We start from the raw sequence: 18,783 nt of genomic DNA, 5'->3' as shown, positions 1-18,783 counted from the left end.
ACGTTACGCGATTTCCCCGATTGGTCCAGAGGTATCTGCGGACACAGTCAGGCAGTGAGCTGCAGACTCAACCAAGAGATCACAAAATATTTGTAACTAATTTTTGCCAATTTTTTAAAAATCTATTACCCAGATTACCACCTGCTGTGTGAAATCATGCTTTTGAGACTAGGTCGCCACTCCTCGTGCACGTTTGGTGCATATCCGTCTAGCTGTCCAGGCTGAAGCCATGAGCACAATTTGTTTCCCATTCAAGTCTATCCAGATTTTGAAAAAAGTTTGGGACATCACCACTCTTACCCCCCCCCCCCACCCACAACTTTGTCCCCCTCACACCCCTTGATGAAACCGCGCCAAACTCAGTTAACAATTTCAGAGTCAGGTCAATGTATTTTTGGCAAAGTTTCGTCTGAATTCAGCAAACAGCACCAAAGGTATAAGTCTCCCAAAACATTTTCTTCATACAACGTCTGTTCTTTACTCTTCCTATGGGATAGTCAACTTAACTATAACTACAGGGTCACTATCGCCGGCCTGTAATATTGATGGCGTGTTTTAATGATAGCTTCCTGGCTTTCATTTACTTGCTGAGAGTTTGAAGAAATAGTATACCTCCTGAGTTGCTTGATTGGAGTGCTCTGTGTTGGATTAACTCAAAAGAGCACTCAAACAAGACCATCAAAAAAGAAGTACAAAAATATAATAACTTATCAGGCTTGAACTCTAATCAGGTATGGTAAAAGTCAAGCAGTTGGTACTAAAACATACAATCTACACATATTTGGACACAATCAGTGATCTTAGGTGAGATCACCCACGTTTTACACAGTAAAACAGTTTTAATTAATGAAGCAGGAAAAACTAATCAGTTAAGTGGGAAATCTGTGCACTGAAAACAGTAACTATAGACCCAGTATAAAGCCTATACAGCTCAAGAAGTTCAGAATAAAGCACTTTGGGAGTGTAGAAGTGGAACTTTTCGGGGAGGTGGGGTTTTATACCCTCTGGGGCATCCTTGCAACAACTCCACTGATCATGCCCAAGCAATATATCACTCCTCTACTGTGAGCTGTTCTATGGGTAGACTTACGTTTTCAATTCTCACGGTTTACCTTTATATATTGCCATATTTCTCTAACAATTATCTGTGTGTAGTCATTCACCTGACAGAAGGCTTCCCATATAAATATATTACTCCATCCTTGCTGTTCGGGTGCATTGCCTAATCACAGAAAACATGTAGATGCCACAAAGATGGGCAACTGATGTTTGGACAAAACTCACCAGTGTTGGTTCATGAATTCCTTCTGTGTAATGGTGAATGTGCAAAGCTTGTTGCATAGCGAGTCTTCATCCTAAAACAAAAAAGGCACTTTAGCAAGAGTACAAGATACTGAGATGTAAGGTGAGGAAAAATCATGCAGCTTTAAAGATTGCCACACAGAGTGAATGTGACTAAATGTCCTTGATCCAATTCAAAGAAAACCGAGCAGAGTGTGTGGGATTCTTCTGGAAGTTTGTGACAGTGTTTTGATAGTGTGTACAAAAATAAATGCATGTTCCCAGACTTGTGTAATTTTTAGGTTTTACCTTTTCACAGGTGCTTACCGAATCTTCAGCCTGCGAGTCATCCTCCTCAACTGCAAGCTCTTCAACCCAGTCTGAGTCCATCTCAATGGTGCGCTCCTCCCCATCTATGGGCAGGTGGCTGGGTCCTTGACCACCACTCTGACTCAGAGCATTGGTGACGTCAGCGAGATAGGTCACTATATGACAGGTGCACTCAAGTATGGTCACATGCTGGGAATAAGGGTGAAAAAGAAACAAGTAAACTAATAAGCTTTACTTCAAGAAAAAGTCAAAGTCATTTGGCACTATTGTATGGATGTGAAAGTAGCTGACTCACAGCTCTGCATGTAAAACGTGTGGAAAAAACATATCTGCATTTACAGTGACAGGACATGCTACCCAATGCATGTGCTGGCCTGAAGACACATTGCTACGATCTACACTGTGGCGTATCGTTTGGGTGATGCCTGCACACTGTCAGGACAAACTTATGTAAAAGGTGCTACAGTATGTAGGGCTCCAAATTTGGCAACCAGAAAAGATTTAAAATGTGAGACAGACAACATTTACCTTTAGGCTACATTATGTGACTGGAAATATTAGCTTTCCGTGTACATTAAGCATATGAATGGTTCAGCACTTACAATGTGAAGGCAGGCAAAAAAAAATGTAAGTGTTAGTAAAGATTTCTCTTTTCCAACTTTCCCTCCAATGTGCCTATGGACCCCAATTCCTTTTGCTCTGTTTTTAAACCTGTACTGAATTTTCGAAGGGCAGTGAAGCTCACTTCTCTTGCCTTTTGCTCATTTTTTGCGGAAATTGATCAGTGCTTTACACTATCAATACTGGGAAGACATACATTACTCACTGTAATCATATTTCTGATGATTGTATCTGATTATGTGCATATCGTCCGACATTAGTGGTAATCACGGAGTATTGCATCTTTTTTTCGAAGATCGAAAGAGGCCGTCGACATGGGCTTGACTGGAACACTATCCCAAACGTAATGTGTTGTGTACACAAAATCCTTCACGTGTCGAGGTCCCACTGGTTGTTTTTTCCTGCCGTAAGGGAGCATTTACTGTGCATGAGTGAGTACAGAAAAGAGATGGTGTAAGAAGTCTATGTTCCTTCTACTCCAAGAGGGGAGGAAGGGTGGGCGCATGTGAATCTAAGCAGATACAATCATCAGAAATACGAGTACGGTGAGCAATGTATGTCTTCTGATGCTTTTCGAACTGTTTAGAATCGCATGCTGTGCACGGAGTAGTGAGCAGTACCCAGACATGGTGGTGGGATGTGTGAAGGAACAGTAGCAAAGAGATGTCTTGGCACTGCTTGGCCCACCTGAGAATCAGACCTAGAGTGTGTATCTAGGCAGTAGTGTTGTGTGAAAGTGTGCACAGAACTCCAGGTTGCTGCTGTGCAAATGAAATCTAGAGGAACATTTGTAATAAAAGCTATGGTAGTTCCTGTGCCCCGAGTCATGTGACCTCTAGGCGTGAAGGGTAGATCTCTCGTGGCAAGAGTTTTACACAGTGTGATGCATTTTACGATCCACTTAGAGATGGGCACCCTGTCTCCAAGTCAGCTATTTCCACCAGCTGCCACTGATATGAAGAACTGGTTTGTTTTTCTTAGTGGCTTCATCTTTTCCAGATAGTAAATTACCACTCTCCTCACACCTAGTGTGTGGAGGCTCCTTTCTGCCACGTTAGTGGGGTTTTGGAAGAAGGTGGGCAGTTCTATGGACTGGTTTACATGGAACTTTGAGAAAAATGTGGGCGCAGAGCGTAGGTGTGTGCGCAAAACCAGCTTGTCCTTGTGAATCGTAACGAAGGGATCCTAAACTGAAAGGGCCACCAGTCAACTAACTCTCCTTATAGGGGAGTGCCTTAAAGCTAGCCTTGTGCAATGGTTCAAAGGGTGTTCCCATTAGTCTGGTAAGGACCACATTCAGGTCCCATCCGGGAGCTGGGTTGGAGATAGGGCGATAACATCTCTTTAACCCCTCCATAAAAGCTTTAATCAAAGGAATCTTCCACCATGAATCCTCTGGGATGTGGTGTATCCGGAAAGAGCGGCTAAGTTGACCTTTAGAGAACTGAAAACTAGTCCTGAATCTAACAGGTGAATTAGGTAAAAGACAATGTCTTTAGGAGAGCAATCAATAGAATTGACAAAGTAACAAAGCGCTTCCACTTACTGGAGTAGCAATGTCTGGTGGTAGATTTCCGTGCCTCCCTGAGTATGTCTATGCATCTCTGGGGGAGTTGAAGGTGCCCAAACTCTATGAACTCAGGAGCCAGGCTGCTAAATTCAGTGTTTGGGGGCATGGATGTAGTGTTAGTCCCTGATCTTGGGCTTGCATGTTGTAAGGGCATGGCAGTTTCCTGGGGGGTGAGACTGTCATTGTCATGAGAAGGGAGAACCAAGGCTGGCAGGCCCACATAGGGGCCACCAGGATCATTGTGACTGGTTCTTGGTGCATCTTGTGCACTATTCTGTTGAGAAGGGGAATTGGGGGGGCAGCGTAAACAAATCTTCAGGACCATGTTATCCAGAAACCGTGCTCCTCGGAGCGGTTCTGTGGGTATCTGGAGGCGTAGCCTGGGCATTGGACGTTTTCTAGAGTGTCGAACAGGTCGATCCCTGGGAAGCCCCATTCTGCAAAGACGTTGAGTAAAATGTCCTCTTGTAGCCGCCACTCGTGCTCTACGGGTAGGGGGAGGTCTCTGCTAAGCACGTCTGCCAGAAGATTCAGTTCCCCTGGAACATTTTGTGAGAGGGGGAACATCTTGTGTTTGAGTGCCCACTTCCAGATATTCTGGTTTAGCCCTAGAAAGTGAGTGCCCCCTTGTTTGTTCAAGTAGTACATGGCTGTGGTACCATCCATGAGGACTAGAATGGGCTTCCCCTGGTTGTGGGTCTGGAAAGACTTCAGGGCCTTGAACACTGCTTGCAGTTCCAACAGGTTGATGTGATTGGACGCTACTGCTGGAGACAACCGTGCGCTGTCTGTTGAAGGAGGTGAGCCCTCCACCCAGACAGAGATGCATCTGTGGTGAGAGTGGCTTCTACTGTGGGGGTGGTGAAAGTTTTTCCCTGCAGATGTTTTTCCCCTTGTCCACCACTGCAGAGACTGAATGAGGACTGTCGAGACAACCATTATATTGTCCCGCTGGCCTGACTACATTGGCTCGAGAGCCACTCTTGCATGGGGCGCATGCGCAAACGAGCATGAGGAACTAGGAAGACGCAGGAAGCCATCATACCCAGCAGCCGCATGGCCTTGTGTACTGTCACCCGGTGATAGGCTTCATAGTAAGGAACAGCATACTTTGTACCCTCTCGTTGGAGGGGAAGACAAGCCCGTCTTCTGACAAAATTAGAGCCCCCAGAAACTGTTTCCCTTGGCTGGGAATCAAGCTGGATTTCTTTTAGTTAATAGAGAATCATAGGTAGAAGAGGAGATCTACCATACTCTGGATATTTGTCTGGCATGTTCCATACGAATCCTGTTATGAGCCAGTCGAGGTAGGGATAGACTGGGATGAACTGCCTGTAGAGGTGAGCTGCCAGTACCGCCAGTACCTTTGTGAACACCCTTGGGGCTGAGGCAATGCCAAAGGTGAGAACCTTGAACTGATAGTGGGTGTCCTCTATCATGAACCTGCGGTACTTTCTGTGCTCTGGCAACATTGAAATATGAAAGTTTGCATCTTTCATGTCCAATGCAGCCATGCAATCCCCCTGTTGCAGCAGTGGGATTACTTCCTGAAGGGTTGTCATCCTGAATCTTGAGTTTTGACACACTTTGCAGGTCTAGAACAGGGTGCATGGTGGGATCCTTTTTGGATACAACGAAGTATACTGAATAGTTACCCTTGTTTACCTGGAGAAGGAGTGATAGGAAAGATTTGCCTTTACTGTACCTTTCCTTCCATCCTTATGGAACCCCCGAAACGGTTTGCTTTTATTTTTGATGCTGACCTGCTCTTGCTGCAGTGCAGTGAATCCTTAAGCTTCACTGCACTGGCTTTTGCTCCTATGTTATGGGGAAACTGACATATCCTTCAGACTGTCAGTACTGGGAAACATTGTTTCCCTCAGTCGTATTACTGTGTTACTACTTTTGGTTACTTTTGTATCATCTGTGGTAACTTATCATTGTACAAAGCAGCTTACACTGCAGTACAATGGGGTACACCTTTTGCTTTGCCCTAGACTAACACTCAGAGGATTTTTGGTTACTCTAAGTGTGATAAAAGGATAATCTGGTTGCAGCAGTGACTTTTTCCCACTTTTTGGGATTTTTCGTTTCAGCCTAACCACATATGGCTCGTGTGGTTACTGTTCAAACATGGCGTGTCACGAGATTTTTCGCTTGTCCTTTTGCCATCTTGTTCTATAGCCTTTTTCCTAGCGTGTCAGGCCGGGAAAATCCTTACAAGGACTTCCAGTGCCCGAGAAAGAAGAGCTTTTGGCAGACTATTTGAAAATGTGTATAGTGCGTACTAAGGCTGAAAAAAAAGAGTGTAGGAACGCTGTGTGTGTTTGCTGGCAGGATGTGGGCTGGGACAGTCTAGTCCCAATTCACAAACTGGTTTCAGTGTACCTGAGTCATATGCATACGTGTTCCCGCCAGTGGTCCCGATTGGACCACCAGGGGGGAGGGATGTGTGCGTGTGTGTTAGTCCTGTCATTGGCTAGTGAGGGCAGCTGCTCTTACCTGGCTTTTAGGATAAGAAGAGGGACCCCTGCACCCATTCCTGAGAGATCCTGGAGAAACCTGATGAAGCCAAGACTTCTATCCAGCTCCGAGACCTGCAAAGACACCGGAGACCAGCTGGAAGGAGACCTGGCTACCAACCACTGTTGTGCTGGAGGAGCCCTGTCTTGATGAAGATCTTTATTTTATTTAATTGATTTATAGGGGGCCGAAGGCATCAAGGCGCACAAACACAAAGGGCAACATATAGGAACAAGACAAGTGCCCAGGATAGACCAGCAAGCAGAGAAAACAGCATTAGTTCAAGATAGAACTTTATTTTAGATGAATAGAGCAGTCTTCAGTTTACGATTTAAAAAAATTGTATTCCTTTATCATCCTAAGCTCCAGGGGCAGGACATTCCAGATCTTAGCAGCCCTGACAGGGAAGGCTCGTCCCAAGGAGTTGGCAAGAGCATTTGGTCATTTTTACCAACGCCAAAGTGGCTGAGCGCAGTTTCCTTGGTGCTCATAAAGGGAGATCAGATCCTTAATATAGACTGGAGCGGTGCCATATAGCGCTCTGTGAGTTCGTGCAGCAGCCTTAAATTCTAGTCGAGCGATAACAGAGCCAATAAAGGTCTCTCCGGCTATCCAAGATATGCTCTCTTCTAGATTTCTTAGCAATAATGCAGACTGCATCATTTTGAAGGATTTGCACAGCCTGAATGTTTTTCTTATTAGCTCCGACTAACAGAGCATTACCGTAGTCTAATCTAGACAGGATCACCGCACAGGCAATATAAGAGCAATTGGACGCAGACAAGAAAGGGCACAGGTTTCTCAGCAGCCAGAGATAGTGTGATCCATTCTTTACTGTCTGATTGATGTGAGCATCTGCACTGAGCAGCAAGTCGAGATAGAAGCCCAGCATCGTAACACTCTGAGACAGGTATTGGACAGCCATGGATAGAAAATGATCGATAGCTAAAATGTAATTTTACTCGCGCATGCTTGGTACCAAAGACCAGCAGCTCAGTCTTATCCCTATTTAGACATATCCAGTTCTTACTCATCCAGGTGTCAATGTGGAGATAGGTGGTCTGAAAACGGCTTGCGTCCTTGGCATAGTCCCCTGATAACTCAAGTACTAGCTGGGTGTCATCAGCATAGTTTGAGAAAAACACTCCAATCTCATCCAACACATAACAGAAGGGTTGGACATACATGCTCCCTGAGGAACCCCATGGGAAATGGGGGAGAAGGGAGAGGTAGCCTCACACAACATACCCGTGATGTGCGATTCTGAAGGAACAATTTCACCCATAGAAAAGAATCAGCGTTGCAACGGCCCTGTTTCTCTAATACAAGCAGGTGTTGATCATGATCGAGGAGATCAAAAACTGCTGAGAAGTTTGAAAGGACCAACATGCCAGAGTGACCAATATCAGATTTTCCACATGTATGTCTGTAGTTCTACCAAAGCAGTCTCTGTACTGTGACGAGGTCTGAAGCCAGACTATCTTGGTGCGGGATATTAGATTTCCCGACAAATGCTTGTATATGATTAGTGGCACGTTTATCAAGTACCTTAAGAAAAAAGTGGCAGTTGGTAATGGGACGAAAGTTACCTAGGTCATTAGGGTCAAGTCCTAGCTTTTTAATCAACAGGGATGATGGTGGCTTTTTTTTTGTAGAATCAGGAACTTGATTATTAGAAAAAGAAGAGTTGACAAATCTCGTCAGGAAAGGAGCAAAGATATCCTTATGATCTAGGATAAGGTTAGGTGGGATGGTGGAGAGGGTAGCCATCATATCTGCGAGAAAGACAGGAGCAACACTGACCATACATTCTGACATATTAATCGGGGGGCCGGAGGGGCACAGAAGGAAGGGAATTTTCCAGCCAGTAGTTTAAATCTGATTTTAGCCTGTGCCTTATCTAACTTAGAATTAAAGGCGCACTATATGTCAGAACAGATTTGGTCTGTGGGGACTATAGCTATGGAAAGGGCACCAAGCTTTACTAAAGAGTAACAATCTGAAATAGCTTTTTAGAGCGGTTATTAGCTTCCTCAATTTGTTGGTTATAAATGTTTTTTTAAGCTTCATGAATAACTGTAGAATAGGCTCTCTCTAGAGTCTTCCCATTGATTTTTGTTGTAAATGGAAGAGCATTTAAAGCCATTTGGACTCGGCCTGAAGATTTCCAATTTTCATTTGGCACAGATCTTATGTAAACCATTTCTGATGGGAAGGGTTGTCTCTGACCAGCTTATTCCTAATCAGGGCCACTCTATTCACTATAGAGAGCATACGAGTGTTGAAAGTGTCAGTAAGAATAGAAGGAGAATCCAAGTCAGATGTAGCAGACATAATACAATGCAGGCAGTCTTTCAAATCTAGCTCTGTAACTTTCCTGAAGTTCTGTTTTTTCACGGTTTTCTGCAGGTTGAATAGTTTAGGAAGTGGGGTTGGAATAGAAACTGTAAAAGAGATATGATGGTAGTCAGACCAGATACATGGAGAGAGGACCGCTGTATTAACGACAAGGTTGCTAGCCACAACCCAATCAAGGGTATGACCTTTAATGTGAGTGCGAGCACTATTGAGGATGTGAAAATTGGTGTTCTTTAATGCATTTTCTAAGGTAGTTGCTTGCTTTAGCAGTCCTGCGAAAGGGATGCGACCCTGGCAGTGGAGGGACCATCCATTCCTGACGTCTGCTCGGTACACTGCAAAGAAGAGTCTTTGGAAGTGCCCTGGGACCATCCGGTGGCTGACCAGCTCCGAGTTTGGGCTACCGTGCTGCTGACGTTGCTGTTCCGTGCATGGACCTGGAACTTTGGGGATCTGCAGCTGGCCCTACAAGACGCACCTCTGCGAAAACACGGCGTCCTAGCATCAAGGGGACCCGAGATAGGCGGGAAAGCCTCACCGCAGCAATTGAGTCCCTTTGCGTCGCAGTGCTCTGGTGACTAATAACCCAAAATTGCTTACCTGACCAGAGTCCAGTCCTGACAGGGGTCCTGCAACGAGTTTTGCTGCATTCTTCTTTCGAGAGTCCTTGCAACAGTGAAAGACACCAACCGGAGATCAGCTAGAACCTGCAACTCCTGCGAATCGAGGACTGCGACTTTCGACAGGAAAAGCAACCTCAGACCCTCTTCCTTTGTCCTGCCAAGTCTGGGAAAGAATCTGTGTACGGGGGGTAAGTTACAGTGATTCTTACCTACCCCTAAACTCCCATTATAAGTCTATGGGCTTATAGTAAACTTTATTCTAATAGTTTGGCATTACCATTGCTTGCTGGCACAAGACTTCTGAAAGTTGGGGCTAGTTCAACTTGTACACTACAATCAGAACCTTTCACTGGACCCCAGAGACCTTACATGGATTTTTTCCTGCCTCAAAGAATCTGTGGAACTTTACCTGAACTATTGGGCAAAAGGCCCCAGACAACTTAGGACTGGACATTTTAAGTTAGAGATCATTCTCTGTGGACCTAAAAGTGCATAATATAACCTTACCTTTCCAGGAGTTTGTGATGTATATTATGCCCTTTGAAAAGTGAATGTATATATGTAATCTATTTTATCTAACTGTACTTGCCAGAAGTCATTGTTCTATAGCAGTGGTCTTCAAACTTTTTTGGCCTGGGCCCCCCATGAGCAAAGTTTGGGCAGGCCGGCCCCGCCCAAAAGTGCCAGATGGACAGTATGTAGAAATCGCTATGAACTTTTGGGTGCCGTCCCCACCCTACTCCCACCACTATCCCAGTGCTGCCGCCCATCCTGCTCCCACCACAGTCCCATAACACAAGCATACACACGACCTTCTGCAGGGGCCTGCGCATGGTTGCTAAAATGCCCCGCTCCAGGTTGCTCTGTCCTTATGTGCGAGGAGGTGCAGGAGCACCCCCTCGCACATACATACATGCAGTGCCCCAGCCGGCATTTCCAATGAGCTATGCAAGGCTGGCGAAGCAAAACACCCCCAGTGTTGCATGGCTCAGTGATCATGTGCGGCTGGGGAAATGAACTGTCAAAGGCAAACAGTGTTTCCCTTCGACAGTTCAGCCAGCCCAGGAGCACTCCCTCAGCTGTAAAAAGCAGCTGAAGAAGTGCACAGTGTTTCACTGGGCTGGCTCCTCCATAATGGATGAGGTTGCCAATGGGTGACGCCCCCTCACCCATTATGGCAGGCTTGGACTGGCCTATTGGGAAATAGGGCGATGACCGTGCCAAAAATGCTAGTGTAGGCCAGTCAAAATGGGCATTTTTTTTGGCCAATGTGGGCCAGTTTGAGGAGTTACTTCACTATGCAGCTAGTAGTTTTGACCATTGTTGCTGAATAAATATTCTTTAAATATCACAATTTGTTTACATTTGAACAAAAAACAACCCCTTGGGTACTACTTAGTCTGTGACTAAAGGACTGAATATCCATTTGCAACTGCTGGCCATTTTTTCCATTGGTGCCTAAGACCGTTTTATGGTCCAGTCTGACCATGTGAGCTGGCCCTTCCCATTTCTTCCAAACTAAAAAAAAAAACAAAACAAAAAAAAAAAACATATATATATATATATATATATATATATAACATTTTCATGCTGGGCTCTGGCGCCCCCCTGGGGGGCGCGCCCCACAGTTTGAAGACCTCTGTTCTATACTGCGTTTGGCCAATTAATGGTAATTGTATTTTTATACATCCTGTCCAAGTGTAATCTGTGATTACCATTGTGTGAACTCATTGTGGACCCTTTAAAAGCTCACCACCTCTGAAGAACTTAGCCTAGACAGCCTATCCCTGCTACCTGAACTGGTTTGGCTACAGCTTCCCAGAGTTGTCCCTATCACAATATAGGTTTATAGGTTAGCCTTCAATACATCTGTCCACCAGGCCAGAGTATAGAAAATCAGTCCTAAAAAGGGGGGAGACTTTGATGGAGCCCTTTTCCAGCAGGACCTGAACTTCTTACAGCAGGATGCTCAGGTGTTCTGGTGAAAGGAGTCTGCTCTTTGGTGGGTGGGAGCAGGGTGGTCGGAGGAACTGCCCTTACCCAGAGGAGAACCTTGTTGTTGATAATGAAAATTGCCAGAGGACCAGTTGGAACCTATTGAGCCATATTGAACATGTGGAGAACGGGAGAAGGATTGGCCACGAAAGGAGCAGCGGGTGTTAGGGCTACCGCGCTGGTTAAAGGGCTTAGCCGAGATCTGGTTAAGTGACTTTAGTGTCTCGTGCTCCTTTTTTTTTACAGTTTCCACGGCAACATTGATGGCCTTTCCGAAGAGGTTGGCGTCCTCCACAGGCTTATTAAGGAGGCTTGTGTTTCTGATTTGAACGCAGAATATTTCAGCCAGGCGTGTCGCTTGAGCAGGGTCCCTTGGGCAAGGGAGCGCCCTGCGGTTTCGGCAGAGTCCAGAGTGTTTTTCAGGATATTCTGGGTAACCGGGCTGCCTTCAGCCACAACTGTCAGCAGGTTTGATCGGGTAGGCTCTGGAATTTCCTGAAGGCCATCCTGTAGTAGGCCCCACTAAACATTACTATAGCTTGCAAGGAGCGTGGGGTTGTTTGCGATTCTAGTGGAATAGGCTGCAGAGGTGGTGACACGCTTACTAAGTGCGTAAAGAATTTTACAATCCTTGTCTGGAGGGGATTCTGCCGAGGATAGTGGTACCCCAGCCCACCTGCGAGTGGTGGTTACGACTAAGGAGTCTGGTGTAGCGTGGCCCCTAATGTAGAGTGGGTGGCAGGGGGTCGGGCGAAACATCTTTCCCACACAGGGTTAACTGCCCGTGTGAGGGATGGAGAGAGTAAGGAAGGCGCCAGGCGTTTCTTAATGGCATTTAAGAAGGGGATAGCTTGGCTAAAAGGTGCCTTCTCTTTCAGAATGTTCTCCACGAAGTCCGAGTCTGGGATGGCTGTGTGTGTAACAATTTTGAAGTGGTCGGCCGCCCTTTTTAGAAGAGAGTGGACCAACATTTGGTTGTCTACAGGTGACAAGTCTCTAGGAGGGGTAGTGGAAGTATCCAGAGAGATTACGTCTTGGTCGGGGTCATGTGGTGGTGTGTGCCACATGCCATGGTCATCGTCCTGGCCCCAGTCTGGTTCCTGACAGGTGGGGTCCTGGTCATGCAGGTAAAAACCCTCATAAGAAATAACTTGACCTGGATCACCGGGGTCATCCCCAAGGATATTTGCCTGGTGCTCCTGGGTTCCTCTAAAGAGGAACATTGAGCACCAGAGGAAGAGTGTTTCTGGGACTTAGGAGATGGGGCATGAGTCTATGTTAGGGACAATTCTCAGAAATTTGCCAATTCCCTTCTACCTTAGAGACCCCAAGCTATTTTTGTTGGACTTTAGGACTTTTAATTTCTAACGTGGAGAGAGTAAGACCTTTTTCCCACTCATGTATTTTTCTGTGATTTGGGCTCTGCGTTTGTTTTGGGCTTTGGAGTCTGGCAAACTCCATAGGCATCATCTGTACATTTTGACACACAGCACCTTCAGTGCAGTGACACAGGGAAGTCTCAGATTTCCCAAAGGTTTAATTACCGTCTCTTGGTGAAACTACTGTTTCCAAGAGCAGTAAAGTGAAACTGACTTTACTTACATTTGTAACTTTCTAGACCAAACACACACTACTATCTTACAATAGGGTGCTAGAGGGGTTACTTAGTATCCCCTTTGTCTAGTCTCCCATGTAACGTTTTTAGGTTACCCTTTCTACGATTAATGGCTGGTGGCAGTGATTTACTTTTTCCTACCCAAATAGCCACGGTCGTCTTTTTTCGCCATTTCTTGTTGGAAAAGTCCTTCTTGAGATTTACTCTGCACGTCAAACCAGGTTTGGTCCCGGTTCGTTTTGTCTTTGGCAGGATTCACAAGTGTAGCAGGGCAGGAAGTGAGGGAGGTGCCCAAAATGCCCTGTGCTTAGTCTCCTTGGTTACAGGAATGCACCCAAGGGTGATTGGCTGGAGGACAGCCACCCTGCTGTGTGATTGACAGCTAGGCTGCAAATTAATGGGAGAAAACGGCATAAAAGGCGAGGCTTTTGCTTGGAAGGCAGAGTTGGCCACTGGACGCAGGAATCCGAAGAACTTCTTGGAAGAGATGCCTGCTGCAACTCCTGGACTCTTGGTTTGCCCGGTGAAACCCTGCTGCAGTGCAAAAGCTCCGAATTCACCTCGACTAGAGAAGATCTGCAAAGGATGACATCTCCCCTTGGGTTTGTGGGACTAATCGACCCCAAGACGAGCTCATCTGGCAATCCCCTCGGAGCTGGCTGTACTTCCATTGCTGCTGCAGGAACCGAAGTGCCAGGGAGAGGAACACCAGAATCGAGTGAGCGTCTTTAAGTCGGACCCGAGCTCCAGGAAGATACTCCAGACTCCCTTGAAGCAGGACTGACCAAGCCTGAGCCACCTCAACAGAGAGCTGGACCCCAGATGCGAGGAAAGTCCATAGTGGTATCAGAGAACCGCAGTGTTGCTATTTGCGAGAGCCGCGAGGAGCTGAAACCGCGAAGTACCACTGATCCGAAGTTTCTCCATTGCTGCCGCCGACCTTCAATTCATAGTGCAGGAGTCCCCAGGTGCCACCCCTCTTGTCCCCACGACTGAGGACCAGAAATAACAGGATCTACAGACCTACACAGGAACAGAAGCCAGCTGGAACCAATTTATTCTAACCAAAAGTACTGTAAAACGAAGGACTTAACTCTTGTCATGTAACCTTGCTAGTTCTCAGTTGAGACTTGTCTTGGTTGCTTTTGCAGAGTTGCTTGCAGCTTTGTTCCTCACAAGCCCCCCAGCTTGTGGCTCTACAGTGATTTCATTTTCTACAAAGACTTCTAAAACATTGTGCAAGACTTTTACTTACCTGCGAGAAGTGCTTCAGCTCACCTAGACGTTTGTTCAGTTAACGTTGGCTGACCTGGCTCCCTGAAAGACCCTTCTTACCTCCGATTTTGTGCTTAACCTTTACTCCAGGAAAGGGTTAAATTACTTTGCATTGGGGTGTAGGGGTTCAAAAGTACTTATCTGCTTCAGAATATCTGTTTGACCTTTGTTTTAGTCCCAAACCATTTTCTTTGACACCAAGCTCAGTATTGCTCTAAATGTACCAGTGATATATTAATGTCCACAGTGTCCTAGTTATTTAAGTCACCTCAGGGTGTAGGAAGAATCTGTGTGCCATCCCAAATGGGTACTTGCTGATGTAGAGAAATTAAGAGGGTGTATTTTAAAGTGTATTTTTGTGTTACATATATATTGCTCGCTTCTCAAGAAGGCTTATTCAACTGACTGTTGAATTAATAATGGTTTAATCAAGAAACCTTGAGTGTAGGAGTTTTTTTGAATACTTGTCACTGTGAATCTGTGTGAAAACCCTACTGCTCACATTGACCCCCTCGAGATCAGCCTGGCTGCTCAGCCACACTACCAAACGGCACCTTTCCTTTTTTTCGCGCATTTATGCGGCAATTTGTCAACATTTGGAAACCTTGTACAATTTGCAACCAACCTACAACCAATTACTTTGGCAACCCCTGCTAAAGAACTTTCCTAAATCTCCTTACACATGCATTACTTAAATACAAATGGATTTTCCATATTTTGGAGACACTAACCTGGAGAACATGCATCTAAGCATTGTGTGATAAAACACGACCAGCCAGTACCTTGCTCAATATTAATCAGATAACAGTAATGTGCTTTTTGGTTGCTATTTAGTAATTTATAGATTCACATGCCCCGAGGTTGGCCCAGTAGGGTTGAAACACGTGTTGGCGTTTTCTGCTGGCACTTCATGTTTTCAATTATTTCTGGAATCACAATTTGTGAAGTTCATGTTCATAGGTACACACTGTATGACATATGTTTGACCATTAATAAAATATGAAACCATAAGTGGCTACGTTATAGTTTCTTGGTCTTAACATTCTTTGATTCTTAAAGTGACAATCATTTGAAACTGGTTGGAAGCACAGACAGTGAAGACACTTCAGTCTTTGTGTCAGCCACACTACCAACCTGTGTAGTACACACTTATACCAAAGGTTAGGTTACCTATTGCCAGGAGGACAAGGTTGGTGTAGTCTCTCAAAGGGTACTGCATATAAACTTGCCTAACAGTCTACCCCCCTGCACCTCTTCAAAATGTTATCATACTGGTCTGAATAGTTGATTAACTCAGCCATCTTGGCCATACACTCCCCACATTTTTCCCTGGTCTATTCAGAGGAAGCTGAAGGGTCAGGGGGTGGGAAAGGCTGCCCAGAAAGCGGTGAACACTTATGTAAGGACTTAGAAAGAGGCTGGGGTTCTCAGAATTGACCCCCCAAAACCCTGGGAAGAGGAAGTCTCCCTTGAGTCTCCAGCCATTGTAACCGTAACCTTCGGAAGCAGTATTTTGGCGCGTCTGTAGGCACTGCCGTGGTCGCGACGCCACAGAGTCTTTCGGTGGGACAGCAAGACGTCGTTAGTGGGAGTTTTAAGGGAACCACCCGTTCCAGGGGAAGCGTTATGCCCATTTGCATACTGCAGTTGCGTGGAAATCACCAAACCGCGAGGTTCGGGAGGCACCGGCAAAGTCTTCAGCAGGCCTACGGGGGTTGAGGTCTTTTTCTGCGAACCCGAAGATGCCTTATTGGTTGTGTGCTTAGGTACACGTGGTGTGTGAGTGCCCTTTTTGCTGGGGTGCGACTTCAGCATAGCAGTGCCAGAGGCCTGCCTATCGGGAACAGGCATATGGGAGCGCGTAGGCTCAGCGGAAAGGTCAATGGCTTCCGAATCAGAGCCATGGCTGCCGACAGATTCCTTATCCGAAGCACCAGCGAGGAAAAGGTTTTAGGCCTGCATAGCGTAGGCCGCCCACCGCTTAGTCCTTCTGTCTTTTAGTGTCTTAGGCCGAAAAAGAATTCAGGCCTTACGTGAGCGCTCATCGTGGTCACGAGGAAGACACCTGTTATATTGGCAATGGGTGTCTTTCCAGAGAAATGTGTTGTTACAAGATGGGCAGAACTTAAATTGAGTCCTCTCCATAGCAGAAGGTAGCGGCAGCCAGACCAAGAGGAAAGGGAGAGGGGTGAAAGAAATGCATTCTAAGAGAAAAGAAGAAAACCGGTCCCTTCTCTCCCTACTGTAAAGGCCAGGCCTGAAGGCCAAGGCCATGCGGTCAATAGTCACCGAGCAGGTGTAGACGTCGGCGAGCAGGTAACCCACGATACAGCCGTCGAGATGATGGTCGAAGAGGACTGAAAATCCCTGAAGGCCGTGGGTTAAGATAAACAAAGAAATATGAAACTCTTACAAACTCTGCATAAGCAACTAACTAGGGTGGAGAAAAAAAAAAACTGGTGGGACCTTGACGCATGAGGGATTTTGGGTACACTACACGTCAGGCATGGGGTTACATTCATGCCCATGTCGAAGTCCGCTTTCGATCTTTGAAAAAAAGATGCAATACTCCGCGATTAGCACTAGATGGTGGACTATATGCACAGCATGTGATTCTAAGTGGATCCACAAGCATCAGAAATTGTTTCCCTTATGAATTATTGTACTTAACATAGCACACAGCATCTTACAGTGCAGTTCAATGCGGATACTTTTGTATCACCCTAGTATTTTACACTTGGGATTTTTGGTTACTTATATATGTGCCTAAAGATAAACTGGTGGCAGCAGATCCATTTTTACAATTTTAGCATTATTGTTAGTGTGCACATTCTTGTTTACTGTGTAAATGGTTGTGTCACAAGATTTTCACTTGTTTCCTTGGCCATTTGGTTGTTTAGTCTTTTGTACGATAGTACTAACTGTTGAATTAATTAATCTTCCAATGTGTTGAGAAGGCTTATAATAAACAATTATGGTTTATACTTAATGTTTAAATTGAATTGTTGTGTGTCATACTCCGTCGACTCATTGTGGGTCCCCGGACCCCAACTCACTCACTCTCTCTCCATCAAAATAAACCCAAAACGGGGTGCCCAGAGTACAAAACAAGAATGGGTGAATGAGGAAAAAGATCCCCACTCATTCATAATTCAGAAAAAAAACAATAGTCCAGCAAAAAGTGCTGGGGGTCTCAACAGGTGAGGCAAATGTCACACAAAATGGAAATTCTACCTAACAATTGTGTCCGGAGGGGCAACGTCCAGTGTCTGGGATTTTTGTTTGCAGCAGTTTGTTCTTATGGTGGTTGTGTGAGAAGTTTGTTTTGTGTGAGATGGGGCTGGGCCATTAGTTTGGGTGAGGTGCATGTGGGGTATGCTGTACAGGAGCGAGGAGAAGGGATGGTTGGTTAGTGCAGAGTGGTTGCTTTATTGTCGGTTCGAGTATCCGTACAGTCACTTGATTCTATGATAAAACAGGAGGCTCGCATTATGCTTTACTTTCTTTTAATTCTGCCATACCAGCACTTCAACTTAACTTCAACTTTTTTTTTTTTCAGAAAGAAAAACAAAGGAATCAAAAAGTTACAATATTCATTTCCTTGAACCACCTGAAATGAGTTCCAGAACTACAACTCCCATCCCCCTGAGGCCTTCTGTAGTCCTGACCTCTGTCCTTGCACCAATCAGTGTCCAGCCTGGGATATAAACTCTCCCACTCCTAGGTCCCTTCCTCTTTCTTTTGGCTGCCATCTGCAGATGAGTAGCGTTTTTATATATGTGTGTTATGGAGAAGGTAGAACGAAATGTGTAGATAGAGATAGCACTTTTAGCCTGTTTTCAATACGTGCGCACGCGTAGGTATTTGTCCGAGAAGCGGGACGGAGCCGTGGGCAAAGCCGCTCGCATTAGGCAGCCGCCCCGTTCTCCTCAGGTAGAGTTTCGCGCCATTGATTTTCAGTAGCCCGCACGCGCAGGGGCGTCTCGCTTCACCAAATTCAGAAGCTTTAAGACCCAGCAGCGCCGCGGAATCTTCCCGACATGCACAGCTCCCAACGCTCGTTGCGCATTAAATATTAGCGACGGAGCGGGACGTGCGGACACTTGTGGGACTTACAAGGAGAAGATTATAATAGCGACTACATCACTCCAAAAAAAAAAAAAAAAAAAACAGTCGCAGAAGCTAGAAAGGTCTACTAATCTTAGAGCCTCCCTAAAGCCGATTCCCAGAAGTCAGCTCTGCTGACACTGTTTTCATGGCTCATTCATCGCACCCCGTGGATTCTCAGTCCACTTCTCCAGAGTGGAGCGAACAAGAGTGGGAAGAGGAGCCCACCTGGCAAGATGCAGACTTATCCCTCAGTTTCAAGAGGGTGCTGGGGGATTCGCTATCTCAGGCCGTCTCTCAAGGGATGCAACCTCTAACGCAGAGGTTACAATTGCTGGAAGAGTATATGGTAGAGCAGAGAGACCAGCTCACAGCAAGGAAAAGACGGGCAGATAGCCCTGGGGAAGGGACATCAGCTGGACATCCTCAAACGAGGGTTGAAGATAAGGGATGTAAGAAGGTCCGTAAGAGCTCAGACTCCTTGA

General features: G+C 45.8%; 1 protein-coding gene across 6 annotated transcripts in view; it reads right to left on the bottom strand.

The window, feature by feature from the left end:
• Positions 1-18,783, bottom strand: part of UBR4 (ubiquitin protein ligase E3 component n-recognin 4) — a 2,945,062-nt gene that overhangs the window by 1,884,002 nt on the left and 1,042,277 nt on the right. For all 6 annotated transcript variants that reach the window (XM_069611069.1, XM_069611071.1, XM_069611072.1 and 3 more), the window contains exons 35-36: positions 1,609-1,800; positions 1,285-1,355 (exon numbers count right to left, since the gene is read on the bottom strand). In XM_069611069.1, coding sequence (XP_069467170.1) covers positions 1,285-1,355; positions 1,609-1,800 — 263 coding nt within the window. The remainder of the gene's footprint in view (positions 1-1,284; positions 1,356-1,608; positions 1,801-18,783) is intronic.

The sequence above is a fragment of the Ambystoma mexicanum genome, chromosome 8, assembly GCF_040938575.1.
Source record: "Ambystoma mexicanum isolate Mex_15411 chromosome 8, UKY_AmexF1_1, whole genome shotgun sequence".
Taxonomy (NCBI): domain Eukaryota; kingdom Metazoa; phylum Chordata; class Amphibia; order Caudata; family Ambystomatidae; genus Ambystoma; species Ambystoma mexicanum.
Note: the sequence above shows the minus strand (reverse complement) of the source record. Positions and strands in the feature narration are given on the sequence as shown.